Source organism: Delphinapterus leucas, chromosome 14 (genome assembly GCF_059928025.1).
Source record: "Delphinapterus leucas isolate spDelLeu-1000000601 "Yukka" chromosome 14, BTC_Dleu_Yukka2, whole genome shotgun sequence".
Taxonomy (NCBI): Eukaryota; Metazoa; Chordata; class Mammalia; order Artiodactyla; family Monodontidae; genus Delphinapterus; species Delphinapterus leucas.
Genome location: NC_143142.1, coordinates 86852159 through 86867540, shown reverse-complemented (window position 1 = coordinate 86867540; position 15382 = coordinate 86852159). Strand labels below are relative to the sequence as shown.

The 15382-nt window shown below is 51.9% G+C and overlaps 1 protein-coding gene across 5 annotated transcripts in view; it reads left to right on the top strand.

The window, feature by feature from the left end:
- Positions 1-15382, top strand: part of ZNF516 (zinc finger protein 516) — a 121037-nt gene that overhangs the window by 45846 nt on the left and 59809 nt on the right. For all 5 annotated transcript variants that reach the window (XM_022560035.2, XM_030761989.2, XM_022560036.2 and 2 more), the window contains exon 2: positions 446-2380. In XM_022560035.2, coding sequence (XP_022415743.2) covers positions 622-2380 — 1759 coding nt within the window. In that variant the 5' untranslated portion in view covers positions 446-621. The remainder of the gene's footprint in view (positions 1-445; positions 2381-15382) is intronic.

Genomic DNA, 15382 nt, shown 5'->3' with positions numbered 1-15382 from the left:
CCTCGCAGCTCACGTGTCCTGCACGTGCCCCCGCGTTTTGCCATCCTCCGCCTGGCCTGGGTCTCTGTCCTTCATTCTCAGATGCGCTCCTGTCCCGTCGCCTGTGTTCCGCACACTCCCACGAACTCTCTCACCACAGTCTTTCCCTAAACACTGGATATCTTTGATAAAAAATTATTCTAGTGTGCAGTCATTTACAATGATTTATTTTAATGATTTAGCACACAATTATTATCAGTCATCAATTGTTTAATTACTGATTTTTTAAAGGGAAGCAGCTGCTCGTACGTCTGTTTAAACTTTCGTGGGTGCTTCCTTCCTTTAATTTGGACGGGATTGGTTTTCTGAAGGAGGAGCGTGCAGATCGCGGTCCGAGGATGTTACCGGGCCCCTGTTTATGCGGGGAAACCTGGTTCCTAAGATCTCCGTGTCTTTTCTGTTCCAGGTGCTTGCTGCCCTCTGCCATGCTCTCCAGGTAAGACATGCCCCTCCGCGGGGCAGGCGGACTTCTGCAGCCAGCAAGCGGGAGGCTCGCCTGAACATGGAGAGATAAGACGCAGGCCCACGTGACCGAGCGCCGTGCCCCGCCCCCCCCCGGCCGGGCGAGCCCTCGTCGTCGAGATGGACCGCCCCCGAGAGGCCGAGACGGAGCTGAGGAGGGGCCCCAGCCCACCCAGGGCCAGCAGGAGCCCCGAGGCGGACGGCGACAAGGCGCTGAGCCACAGCTGCTGCATCTGCGGCAAGAGCTTCCCCTTCCAGAGCTCCTTGTCCCAGCACATGCGCAAGCACACAGGCGAGAAGCCCTACAAGTGTCCCTACTGCGACCACCGGGCTTCCCAGAAGGGCAACCTGAAGATCCACATCCGCGGCCACCGCACGGGGACTCTGATCCAGGGCCACGAGCCCGAGGCGGGCGAGACGCGCGTGTCCGAGGGCCTGGACGGCTGCGCCAGCCCCACGAAGAGCACCTCGGCCTGCAACAGGATCCTGAACGGCGCCACCCAGGTGGACAGCGGCAAGATCCTGCTGAGGAGCAGCAAGAAGGAGGCGGAGGGGGCGGCGTGCGCGGCGGAGGAGGCCAAGGCGGCGGGGGCTGGGCAGTGCTCCTTCTGCAAGAGCAAGTTCGAGCGCAGGAAGGACCTGGAGCAGCACGTGCACCAGGCGCACAAGCCCTTCAAGTGCCGGCTGTGCAGCTACGTGACCCTGCGGGAGGAGTCCCTGCTCAGCCACATTGAGAAGGACCACATCACGGCACAGGGGCCCCGCGGCGACGCCTTCGCAGAGAACGGCAAGCCTGAGCTGCCCCCCGGCGAGTTCCCCTGCGAGGTGTGCGGCCAGGCCTTCAGCCAGACCTGGTTCCTGAAGGCACACATGAAGAAGCACAGGGGCTCCTTCGACCATGGCTGCCACATCTGCGGCCGGAGATTCAAGGAGCCGTGGTTCCTGAAAAACCACATGAAGGCGCACGGCCCGAAGGCGGGAAGCAAGAACAGGCCCCGCGGCGAGCTGGACCCCATCGCCACCATCAACAACGTGGTCCAGGAGGAGGGGATTGTGGCCGGCCTGAGCCTCTACGAAGTCTGCACCAAGTGCGGGAACCTGTTTACGAACCTGGACAGCTTGAACGCGCACAACGCCATCCACCGCCGGGTGGAGGCCGGCCGGCCGCGGGCCCCGGTCGGGGAGGGCCCGGCGCCCGGCCCCGCCGACTCCCAGCAGCTCTTCCTTCAGTGCCTGAACCTGCGTCCGGCGGCCGGCGCGCCCGCCCGCGGGCAGGCCGGGCGGCGCGTGGCCGAGCTGGACCCGGTCAACAGCTACCAGGCCTGGCAGCTGGCCACGCGGGGCAGGGTGGCCGAGCCGGCCGAGTACCTCAAGTACGCGGCGTGGGACGAGGCGTTGGCTGGGGACGTGGCCTTCGACAAGGAGCGGCGCGAGTTCATCCTGGTGAGCCAGGAGAAGCGCAAGCGCGAGCCCGAGCCCGGCGCGCAGGGGCCCCCACGCAAGAGGGCGGGAGCTCCCGGGGACCCCGCGCCCGGACCCCCGGACCCCCGGCCGGCCGCGCGCCCCAGCCGCCGCGCCGCCGCCCCCGCCGGCCACGGCAAGTCGTCGGAGTGCTTCGAGTGCGGCAAGATCTTCCGCACGTACCACCAGATGGTGTTGCACTCGCGGGTGCACCGCCGCGCGCGCCGCGACCGTGACCGCGACGGCCCCGGGGACCGCGCGCCCCGCGCCCGCTGCGGCTCGCTCAGCGAGGGCGACTCGGCCTCGCAGCCCAGCAGCCCCGGCTCGGCCTGCGCCGCCGCCGACTCCCCGGGCTCCGGCCTGGCCGACGAGGCCGCCTACGAGAGCGGAGAGGAGGGGGCGGCCCACCCTGCACCAGGTGAGCGCGTGCGCCTGGGTGGTCCAGGCGCGGGTAAGGTGGGCTCGGGCGGTCCCGGTCCCGGTAGCCCTGTGCCTGGGTCGCCTTTGCCCTGGTATCCCACGTCTAGCTGGCTTGGGCTCAGGTAGCCCTGTGTCTGGGTCGCCCCATAGCTAGGTGGCCCAGGCCCAGGAAGCCCTTGCCCGGGTAGCTCACGCTCAGGTGGTCCAGGCTCAGGGAGCTCTGTGCCTGATGGCCCTGAGCCGGGGAAGTCCAGGCCCAGTAGACCGCTGCCCGGTGGCCCAGGCCAGGTAGTCCTGGTTCGCCCATCAGCCATGCCCAGGTAGTTGAGGCTCAGGTAGCCCTGTCCCTGGGTGACCCAGGTCCAGCTAACCCTTGCCCAGGATCTCATGGTCAGGGAATCTGGGCTCAATTAGCCCTGCCGCCAGGTGACCCGGCTCCCTGGTTTCCCAGGCCCACATAGTCTTGGTGCTCAGGTAGCCTCCTACTTAGGTGGCCCTACAGCCAGATAACCCTGTGCTTGGTGCCTTTTCCCAGGCGTCCCAGGCTCTGGTAGACTTGTACTCAGGAAGTGTGCGCCCAGTGTCAGTTCCACTTGAGGCTCCCGTTTGATGACTGCCCATAGTGTTTGCATAAATTCGCACCTTTGGCTATGTAGGTGATGGTCTCTCTGGGGCATCAGACATTTCTGAGCAAAGAACAGGTGATGGACCCCCTCCAAGATGTGCCCTTCTCTTCTCGCAGTCAGCTGGGCACGCATGCTTTCCTTGCCCCTCTCCTTGCACCAGATAGCCGAGTGAAAGAGGAACTTCGGATTGTGTGCGGTTATAATTAATCTCCTCAGATTCAAGTAACCCTATGGGTTTAGAGAAGGCTAATTGGAACCAGATTACTTTCCAAACTGCAGCTATGTAAATATTTAAAGATGCTTGGCCAACTTTATTTTCATCATTTTCCTATTTTTTAAAAGAAATTTTTAAACATTTTGATATTTTCTTCATAATTTTTTGTTTTGGGTAATTCTTTTAAGTGTAAGGTGATGTTTCAGTTACAGACCTGTAACTTTCTCTGCGTAGCCAGGAACGTTTTTCTCTTCTCCCTGAAAATTGGTTAATGGATGTTGCTTTTACTGAAAGGTCAGAGGCTATAGCAATCCAAGTGTTTCAGCTGGGCTTTTTATATTCTGTAGTGAGGAAGACTGCCCCTGTGCATGTCTTAAAAAACCCCACAAACATATGTCATCTTTCCCTTATTAAAGATTTAGCCAATTGTTCTGAACAGAGTTTAATTATTACGGGTCTATACAACGTTTTGTGTGAGCATCTGATACACTTAAGTATATGTGGAGTCAGTAAAAGTGTAGAAAAAAGTTGTTTCTTTGCTCCCGTGAGGGCAATCAGTCTATGCTGAACCTGCCCATGTGTGTATGTAGGTAAATGAAAATAACACGTTTTTAAAAATAATTATTTAATTTATTTTTGGCTGCGTTGGGTCTTCGTTGCTGCTCACGGGCTTTCTCTAGTTGCGGCGAGCGGGGGCTTGTATCTTGCATTTCGTTTCTTAGTCGTTAACCTGTGGGAAAGGAGCAGTAGAATATACTGTTCTCTGAAAATGCAGTGCTAGTTCTGTGAGCTTTTTTGGGTTCTTCTAGCAGCTTGTCACGTAAGATGTGGGGAACCCAATTGTGACCCCCCCTGGGTGGCATTTCTGAAGATTCATTTTTGGTTTTCCTTTTAAAAAATGTTGACAACTATGGATTTTACTGGTCACATTCCAGTTGTACTATGGCTACTCTTTGGAGCACATCGGATGAAATAGTAAAGCTGCCAATGATTGTTTTCCTACTTTGAGGACAAATATTTTTAATATTTGGAAAAGCTGTCCTTGCCCGCATCTATTATGATGGCAGTTAAATGATTAGTAATAAGCTAATTCAACAGTGCTTCTAACGTCACTACGTGGGAAAGATCAAATTACGTTCACTGTAAGTTGGCATTTACTCTTTCTGTTCCTTCTCAGGTTCATTAAATTTTAGAGATTATCATTTACTTTTTAATGAGATTATATCTCTTTTCTCCGTATTAATCAACTTTTTGAGAAATGTGATATCTCAGGTGATTCCATAACAAGATTATATATGGTGTGGGTGTATAACGAGTTGACAACAGAATATTGTAGCTTATTGAGAGACTAGAAAAAGAAATTTATGGCACGACAGTGGCATAAAATGTTGAAGAACATTGTAGGTCTGCACGGGTCACTTTTTGTAGCCCCAAAGGACAGTAGCTTTCCTCCTAAAACCACAAACTTTATATCGTGGCAGGCCTTTAGTGCTCTAGCTGGCATTAAATCGTGGCTTCATGGCTGCCCCGTAAGGAGAGAGATGTGTTATATGGATTTAACACTCACAGAGCAGTCTCGTTAGCAGGGATTGGCAAGGCCTTGGAAGCAGCTACTTTGCAAGAGCAAATGGGTATGTTGAATCCTCTGTTTTGATCTGCAGTGAGCCTTGCTCTCGTTAAAAAATGCATTCAGCTTTGGAAAATACTTGCCTTTCTTGTCACTAAAAGATGACTTAGATCTTTAAACAGTGACACGACTCTAATAAATTCTCAGAACCTTGGTGGGATGACCGGTTAAAATGATTAGAGGAAACATGTAGAAATTGAGGGACAGAAGATCATACTAATTCTCAGAGGAATGAATCCCGCTACTTGTAGTAACAAAGTTGACATTAGAGTTCAGATCTTTGTGCCCCTTCCAGTAAATCCCCATTGTGCCATAGTTTTCCCCACAGATTTTTTGACATCCAGGGGTGGATTTGAATGCCGCTCCTGGATCTAGAGACAATTTACATTATCAGATTAATTGAAAGAAACTTGCTTTTTTCATGAAATATTCTTTGTCGAGTGTTGCCTCTACTCCTTTGGAAAGCTCCGATCGTCCCATTACCTTCATTTCCACATAAGACCGGCTCCCAGCAGCCCTCACTACAGACTTAAAATAGTCTAAGAGCAAAGTTGTGAATAAAATTCAATAATTTACAATGTGTTACGGAGCTAGATTTCAATCTTTATTGAGAAAGTGACGTGGCACTGATAGAAAGGACCCTTTTGGAGTTCACAAAAATTAATCCTTTTAATTAAGAGGAGCACTGAAAGGGCATTTAGTTGAAATTTAGAAAAATTAACATTTTCAAACACAAAGCAGGGTCATGGTGATCAGAATTTATTACTGAAGACAGGTCAATGGGCCAAAGTGCAATTCTGCTTAGAAAGCGTTAGGATGACTTAGGAGTGGTAGAAGCCTGCTGACTGTGTCTCAGAGGACTCTCTGCATCAAGTCCCTGTACTACAAGACGTGGTGCCCTTGGGAGAAGCCCTGCCTGGTGCTGGGGGCCTTGCCTTGACGCAGAACCCATTCCTACTGTTTATCTGCATATATGCTGTTTCGGCTAAAAGTTAGGTGACTACCCCGGGTATTTTTTTAATTGAAGTATAATTGCTTTACAATGTTATATTAGTTTTAGGTGTACGACATAGTGATTCAGTGTTTTTATAGATTATATTTCATTTAAAGTTGTTACAGAATAATGGCTCTGTTTCCCTGTGTTGTACAGTATATCCTTGGTTTTGACTATTTTTTGTTATTCTAACTTCTATCGCATCAAGCGTATTGTCTGTTGAGCCCACCCTCTCTCTCTATCTTTGGATACTGATTGTAACTTAATTGATAGTAAAACCCCAAGTTTTGAAATTGCAATATTTGATTTTTTTTTTTTTTTGCGGTATGCGGGCCTCTTACTGCTGTGGCCTCTCCCGTTGCGGAGCACAGGCTCCGGACGCGCAGGCTCAGTGGTCATGGCTCACGGGCCCAGCCGCTCTGCGGCATGTGGGATCTTCCCAGACTGGGGCACGAACCCTGCATCGGCAGGCGGACTCCCAACCACTGCGCCACCAGGGAAGCCCTATTTTATTGTTTTTGACTGACAAACCCTATGGCTCAACCTAATAGAATAAAAAGTTCTTAGAGCAAGTGCCATAGTGTTATGTGTAGTTGGAAGAAGTAAGGAGAGCATTTTCATAATTTAAAAATATAGCCAAGGGAAGAAAAGATAATTAGAAGGAAGACGTGGATTTGTTTCAGAAAGCCTCCAGTTTCTCATATCTCTCCACCTGCTGCCACCAGGCCAAAGTCTCGGATGTTAGAGCTCATCTTCTTTCTGTCGTCATTGCAAGAAGAGCCACAGTGTTTTGATTATAACATGTTAGTTGAGCACGTGCTTTGAGACTGACCGACTGTCCACGTTTGTGCGCGGCGGGTCAGACGGGTCAGGCTGTGGTCATGCAGCTCTCCAAAAGGTTAACCAGCCAATCTTATTATTTTTTTTTTGATAGACCATGGACGGTCATCAGAACAGCTTAGGGAGGAAATGTTGCTACACGTCCTCCCATTGAAGCAGGATTTAGGGGGAATCAAGGGACAAAGGTCAGAGTGTGGAGTGTGAGGTGGGCCTGGGAGAGGTGTTTGCAGTGGCGGCCGGGCCTGCTGGGACGGGAGGCTTTTATTGTTGCTTATTCTTAGCGTTTACTTTGCGATCGAGCAGGAGCTCCAAGGGGACGGATTCTCCCCACCGTCCTTCTGGTGCAGGGTGAGCATGTTCTGAGCAGGGAAGCTGGGACCTGTTTGCAGCCCCGCCTGGTTCCCATCTCCGATGCTCAGTGATGGGGAAGGACTTTTATCTTAACACAGGGCTTCATCCGTGCCTCCTGCCCACCCCCTGCCCAAGAGGCTAAAAATGACACCACAAAGAACGAGGAGTAGGAGACCAAGGAGGAGAGAGCATGAATAAAGTGAGAGGATGGGAAATAGAATCCGTGTAACTAGGGGAAAGCAGCAGGCACATCTGGGAACAACCCTGTACAATTACAAACCCTGTGATCCTGAGCGGTGCCAGTCCTATGTGGTACCGGGGCCCCCCACTGAATAGGAGCCTTCGGAATTGGTACAAGTGAAATCAGGCGGTCAGCTCTCCTCGGACACGGTTCAGTCCAGCTCGCCGGGCCCAGTTTCCTCATCACACAGGCATCTTGAGCGATACCTAATAAATGTCCATACGCAGGCTGGTCGGCCACTCTGGAAGTGCCCCGGCCGTGGTGATGCTGGCTTAGGTGCCAGGCCACAGAGCTTGGGATGCTCTCTGCCGTGTGCCAGCCAGCGGCTGGAGCACAGCACCAGGGTGGGGACCGGTGACAAGGAGAATCCGGACAGCAGAGGTGGAGATCAAGGAAGAGCTGGTTGATTCCAGATTACAGAAGAGGGACCGTAAACGGCAGACGGATGCCTTTCAGCCAGATGTGAGGGTGACGCCACCCTTAGTGTTTTCTACTGTCCTGAACATCGAGGAATTGACTTAGTTGGGAATAAAGTGAGACTTGAAAACCCTCCTATTAAATTCTTATTCAGTAGGAAAGTGCAGTGAATTCTTTACGGAAAATATTCAGATGCACTTGACAGCCGACAGCAGAACGCCCTGTGGTTTAGCCAGCATCTTAGCAACCGGAAGCGTCTCCGTCAGCATGCGCACGGAGACGACGGTAATTATTCACTGGCCCTGTGGTCCCCTGACATGCCTCCGAATTATCACAGGAGATTGCGCTATGACGAGAACAGTGCCTTAGAGGTGTGCATATTACATCCTGGTTCTTCAGACATTGGTCGTCTGTGCCTGGCGTGCACGTTCAAATTTGCTGGAACACAGCGCTGCATCCCCGACCTTCCAGAAGGAACTTATTATGCTGTGAAACGCGTGAGACTCTGGAGATTATATCCTGGATTTTCTGAGACACACACGTGGGGTGCACGGTCCTCAGCGTCGTTAAGCAGACACCGTGCAGACCCTTTTGTTTGTTAGCAAAGTTCCAACACTTGATTCGTTGTCTCTCTGTCTCCGTCTCTCTCTTTCACACAAGATAGAATCATAAAATTTTAGAGCTGGGAATGGTCTGCCCCCCCCATTTTAACAGAGAGGAAACCAAGGCATAGGGGGAATCACTATAATTTGCCCAGAGCCTCCAGGTGTGTCTGTTGCCCGAGGACAGCATGGTGGTGGGAGGCACGTGAGCGGGGTCGCCTAGGTTACGGTTCTCCTTTCGCACGAAGTAGCTGTGTGTCTTCAGTCCTCAACCCCTGGGTGTCTGGCTTCCTGGGTGGCACTATGGGGGCTGGGATCGCCACCAGCAGGGCTGTTGCCACCGTGTCCCTGTTAGGTGCCCGGCATGGCCTGGACATCCTGTCCACACGGCTCTTGTTGGTACAAGAGTTAGAACCAGAATCAGGGTCCACAGGGTCCGTCTCCCAGCCTAGGAGAGGGTGTGTGTCCTGGCTGGTCACTTGAGGGGCAGAAGCGTGTGGTCCCAGGACGGCTCAGGCCCCGTCCAGGGCTCCAGATCCCGAGTCTCCACTCCCACCCACCCTGGAGGCGACGGAGATGGAGGTAGCCCTGCCGAGCTCTGTGGAAGCCCGTGCTTGGCGGCGTGGGGTGCCGGCTTCACCCTGTCACCAGGAGGCTGCCTGCCTGTGGTAAATATCGAGCGGGTGCTGTCTGAAGGCAAAATTCACGATGTTCCTGGAGTCCAGGAAAAATGCCTGCACTGTGTTTACAGAGTCTTATTTGATGTGCCTGCTTTTCAGTCTTTTCCGTCTCTGCTTCACATCCTAAATCCTGTTATTTCTGTCCTGTTGCCCCGCTGGACTTTGTTTTCCCCAGTCTGCGGTATGGGTGATGCTGGCTGCGATTTTCCGCTCTTTCCCTGTGGTTCACATGTCAGGAAGAGGAGCTTGGTCTCCTCTAGTTCAGACAGGAGCTTGTGACCTCTCGTGTGAAGCATGAGAGCCCTCTTGGTAGATGTGACCCATCAGTGGTGAGTAGAAACAAAGGAATTTGGGTCTCTCACCCCAGTCCCCTGAGATGTGGCCTTCCATGTGAAGAGGTGGGTTGAACTGATTTTGCTTCTGAACCATCAAGTGCTGATCAGTGAGGATGTGTCCCGGTCAGCTCTGCCAGGGGGATGACCCTGGGCTTTGGAAGTGAGGTTCACACCTGCTGAGCCGGGGTGTCACCCCTGAGACGGTGCCTTGTCCCAGCTGTTGTAGACATGTCATTCCAACCAGCACTGACGCCCCTGCCTGTGTTTGTGATCAGAAGCGTGATCATAATGTTTGTCTGGACCTGTGATGGGGCACACCTGACAGCACCCCTTTTTCCTACCGTTGGTTGAAAGTGCCCAGGTGGCTGGCTGATCTGCTCAGCCCTTTGATGCTGTCATTGCAAGCCGAGGAGTTCCCGCTCGTGACACTGGCTTCCTGGGACCACAGCCGAGGCCCTGACCTGCCTCCCCGTCTCCCCCGCTGCACCTTCTCTGCGCCCCGAATGTCCTGCCCAGAGCTCCCCACTCACCCTCTGGGGGCCCGAGCATCCCGTTTCCCCGGCGAGCACATTGGAGGCTGGAAGTCCCTCCCGCCCGGACTCTCACTTCCAACCCTGACCCACTGTGTTCCTGGAATTGCTGCGTCTCTGCAGTTTCGTGGCGTCGGCCTCGTGCCTCACACGGTGGGCACGTCCCTCGCCTGGAACTGTGCTCTCGGTGGGCAGGGCCCAGGTGTTCGTCCTGGCGCCCCGCGGTGATCTTGACTGTGCAGTGGCCGGCAGCCCCACCAGGAGGGGTCCGTTAGGTCCATCCTCCGTCCGCAGTGAACTCCCAGGAGAGGTATGGTGTGTTCCTGGGAGGGGCTGAGCCCTGGGGCAGCAGGGATGCTCACTCAGTTGTCTAGCCGCCACGCGTCCGTAACAGTGGCAACGACTAGTAATAGTAGCCATGGATTAACCAACAGTGTTTTTAACATGAACTTCTTGTGATCCTGCAAAGTTTTTAAGTTGAAAGAGCCGCTTCAACGTGAAGTAATATCGTGGCCTTTTTGGATGGGCTGGAGTTAGTTATGTTTGGGGTGATTTTTGGTGAGTTTGGTATTCTGCAAGGAGCCTTTCTCACGACTTCTGATCCTGCGTGTTTCCTATGGGCACCGTGATTGGGGTCTGCGTCCCGGGCTCTTTGTGAACCTTTATCACCAGAGGAGCAGAAGCGGGCTCAGCGTTTGCAATGCTGGATGGCCGAGTGCGCGGCAGCTGGTGTGCGTGCGGTCAGCTCTGACCCCGCTCACGGTCATGGCTGGCTTCCCAGGATGTGGTGACTCAGGTCCCTGAGGGTTTCCCACCTCACTGCCAGGGTCCCCGTGCCTGGTGGCCGTATAAGGATCGGGAGCTGGACGCCTCGCCCACCCGACCGCTCTGGGGCTCAGGGTCCGCGTGCCACACGTGCGCTTGGGCTGATCCCTGACCCGGGCTGGGGCTGTGACTGGAGGGTAGGCCTGGTGCGCAGTCGGTGGCGGACACAGCTTTGGCGCTCGAGGGCCCAAGACCGAGGCAGAGCGAGGACCTGCGGACTGTCTAGGGATTGTGTGGGGCGCTGGGACTTGGAGCCCTTGGGGGAGTCCTTGGTGTCTTTCCAGGGGAGTCCTCGGTGTCATGCTGAGAAGCTGCAGAGGCCCTGTGCCCTCGCCCCCAGCCCTGGGGTCTTTCCTGCTGAGACAAGCATCCCTTTCCTGCTCCTGCCTTGGCCCAGCCCACTGGGAGTCTGAAGTTCACAGTCAGTGCCCGTGACCTCGGAAGCAGACCCACCCAGAGCTCAGGCGGCCCCTTCTTTCAGGATATACTGTCCTTCCCATGGCACATTCCAGCTCAGCCAGCTCTGTACCGTGGGTGCTATCGATTTGTATCATCCTTGGTCTGCATGTTCATTGTGGGTACGGTGAATCATTTAGTTAGCTGAGATTCTCTTTTCTCAAGCATTTAGGTTTTATTCGGTAAGTGTTTTTGTTGTGTATGTGTCTCTGGCACACGTTCTTAATTTTTTCATTTGTAAGTTTGTTTTTTTTTTTAAGTTCTTAATTTCCTGTGTGCCTGACCTATTCTGAGGCTGGTTTTTCATGAAACCTTTGTAGGCTACTGATCTGGTCCAGTATTTGCATACACGGTTTGTCTAAGCCTTTGCGTATTAAAACAGATTGTGCTTTCAGATCTATATTTTACTAGAATTGAAAAAGCTAGGGATAGTCTTCTCTGGATTAAAGATTAGAAGGTCACACCTTGATTACTGGAATTTTACCGGTATCTGTGTGTGCGGTCAGTGTGGTCGCATCCGCTTAAAGGATGCCTTGTCTTCTGTTTTATTTACAAAGGCAGCCACTGATTTGAGAGAAGTTTTTTCACAGATGAGTAAGACACTTGGGCTGACTGCTGGCTGCCAAATATGTTCCCCTAACAATTGCGAGATCTGAGTATTACTCATGTTCTTTTTGAGAACTCCAGAATAATTACTTTCAGCACTGTGACTAAACTGTATTCCAGTTTTACTATGACTACTCTGTTCACGTAATAACCTGATTGGTTACTGAAATATATCATTTAAAATGATAACCCAGTGGTACCCTCTGATGACCGGTTGGTCATCCTATAGAAAATGCCGCGTGTGCCTAAACCTAATATCTGAAACCTGCTGGGGAATGGCAGCTTCCTCCAAAATCACGAAGTCATGTTGTTCCTGCAGACAATAATCCAGTGATTGAAGAGTCCATCAGTGGACTGGCCCGTTGGAGAACATCATTTTTGACGTTGGAATGATGGTCAGTTTCCCAGTCTGACTCCTAGGTACTGTAATTGCTTTGATTGAAAACTTGTCTATGATGTTCTTGGTTTTTTAAAATTGATTTCTGCAGAATTCATGAGATATGATTGATACAGATTAATCCAGTATTGGACTTGAAATGCATAGTAATGGGGTGGAGTGAACATTTTCATCTTTAAGAAATATGATTTGGGGCTGTTTTCTCAGAAATGATGAAATTTGGTAGGGCATGGCCATGAGGTTGAAAACAGGCATTAAACCCTTAAAAGCTGTTTTTCTTGTAAAGCTCCTTGGCTGACAGAGGAGTGTCATTACTAGCCTCACAGTGCAGTTAAAATGTGTCACCGGGGAGGCGACTTACAGAGTTCCTGAATTCCAGGTGTGAAGAAAGGGATTGCAAAGTCCTGACTTGGGAAATTTTGGAAACTCTGAACACGAGGTTCTGGACAGGTTGTGTGTCAACACCAACGAGATAAAAGAGTCTGCAGTTTCCATGGTGACAGCCTACTCACAAGTCAGAAACCAATTCTTGATATGTTTTGAAACCCCAGTTACAAAAGGGCATCGTGCTTGAAAGTTAGCTGGGAAGAGATGATATAGCTTACACAGAGCTGCCCGGTGAGCTGGACAGCACTGGGCAGACGTGATTCTTGGATCCCTTTTAAATGTCCACATTTCTTTTCTGTTCTGGGTCCGAATTTCTTGGGTTTTCCTTCTTGTGTTGAAGATCTTTTCCTCTGAGTTTAAAGGTCTCGTGTATGGGGGGTGTAGTACAAGTTCGTAGAAGTTTTTGGAGCGGTGCCACATCTGGAAGCCTCCCAGAGCAGGTGCACAGGGCAGGTGAGGGGCCGGTCTTTCCTTCCCGCCATCTGTTGGTCCAGCGTCAGCCACGCCCACCCAGCTGGCCACTGGTCAGCTTCATCCTGTTCAGGCTCCTCCCCCTCGCTCCTCTTCCTATCAGATGGGCAAAGGGGAGTAAGGAAGTGGGAGGAAACAGGACATCAGCTCTCACCCAGTGCTCAGCATGCACGACCAGCCTTGATGTAGGGCAGCAGTGGGCACATGTGGCAGTCTGTCCAGTCTCCCAGGATCCTGTGCTTGTTGTCTTGGCTGTGTCCCAAGGCCAGAGACAGAATCCCAGACTGTGACCAGTGTGCCCGGAACAGATCGCCGTGACCCTGCCCTTGTCATTCCCACAGGCCTCCTCCTGGGAACCTCCACTGCTGCCATCCCCACCCCCCACCCCCACCCCCAACCCTGTCCCTCTGCCCTGGCTGCAGGGGGCGTGTCACTTCGCAGCTCCCTCGGATGCCCTTGGTGGGGGGAGGCCTTCCAGGGCAAGGTTAGGGTCCCCCAGACCTGGTCTTCTTGCCTGAGGACTGCTCCTACCGCTACCCCAGCTCTCCTGCCCCCCAGTGAGGAGGGGAGAGGCCAAGGCTGCCTTTGTCCAGCCCCGTGCCCAGGCTGACGACTGACTCTTCTCTGCTTCTTTCCTCCAGAGCCTGTGTCCCCGGCCCCCATGGGTCACGGGGGCAGTGATGGAGGTGGACAAGCAAGGGCTAACATTTCACGGGCCGGATCCCGACTGGCACGTGCAACTGATGTTAGAATTCTGTTCATTCTTTGCAAAACGGACAAGTCTTTGGTGAATACGTGGCGAACAATCCACATTCTGCAGCCGTGCTTCCCCACCTCAGCCACTCAGGAGATGTTTATTTTGTACCCTCAGGTCTTTAAAGAATATTTACATACGCAGTGTATACACGTGCGCCATTGTTTTTCTCGTTTTGATCCTTAATAAGATCATTTTATTTGTTTTGTTGCGCGATTTGCTTTTCTAGCGAACAGCATGTCTTGGGAATCGGCCACATCCATGGAGTGTCTCCTGACCTGCGTCAGACGGAACGTGATCGTAATTTATTTGCCTGTGGATGGACATGGAAGTTTTTTCCCAGTTTTCATTACAAGTAGAGCCTGCAGTAAATGTGCTGAGGACACTTAGGAGAATTTCGTGATCGATTTCTGTAATGAAATTGCTGGTTTGAGGGGTTTGCACATTTCATATTTCAGAAGATTTTGCCAGATAGGTTGTAACATGCTCACATCCACCAGCAGTTTATGAGTTGGGCCCATTGTCCCAGACCTTCAACAATTCTGGGTGTTATAAAGGTACTACAGTTGCTGCCCCAAAGGAAAAATGTTATACATTTATTGCTTTGATCTCTGTTTTCATAGTTTCTGTGAGAATAAGCATGTTTTCATGTTTGTTGGTCATTTGTATTTCTTGTGTGATATACCTGTTCATGCACTTTGCCCATTTTTGTAATGTGTTGTTTGTCCTTTTCTTATTATGTTATAGGAGCGCTTCATATATTGTGGATATGAATCTTTGTTTGCTTTAAATACTGTCTCCTAGTTTAATAAAAGACTTTTTTATGAAGTCTTTTATTGCAGAAGTTCTAAAACTGCCAGGATTGGCAGTTTTTTTCCTTTACGGTTCTTCAGTTTTACACACCACTTAGAAAGGCACCCCCTGCCCTACTGTTAAAATATTTTCATTGAATAAAGCTAGTTTGCCTTATGACATTTACCTTATTACACATTGCGCTCATCACATGGGACTTGTGACGTATTCTGTGAGACGTTTTCACATTTTTTCCATATTGCTCTCCAGTTTTTCCAACATAATTTATTCTGTCATCAGTCTTTCCTCCACTGGCTTGAAAAATCCTTATTACACACGAATGTCCACATGCTAGCTTCTTCACCCAGCATCTGAAGGCTTGGTGAACCATCCTAACCCAGTGGGGTGTGGGTGTTAGCGGGGAATCTGAGGTTGAGGTTCAAGGACGCTTCCTCCGGATCGTGCCAGTTATAAGCGTTGAAGCCAAGTGACTCCAGACGTCAGGAGCTTGTTCTGTTACGCTGCTTGCACTGGCTGGGCAGAGGCAGGTAGGAGGGACCAAGGAGGAGCCGGTGGGAGGCTGCCTTGCACCTGCTAGAGCCGTGCCTGTTCTCTCCTTGGCTACTGGACAGTCCTGAACCTCCCCTTCCCAGCCGCGCTCTGCCCCAAAGCCCAACCCAGCAGCAGGGCCTCAGGCCGGGGACTGGGGGTGGGATGTCTTGGCAACCTGCCCAGAGAAGGTGCAGGAATGAGGGGCTGCAGGTTGGCCCTCCCTTGCACAGGAGGGACCTTTGAAGGCACTGAGGCTCCGAGAGGCCCCATCACAGTCATTAGTTAAGTGCCTGCCCTGTGGTT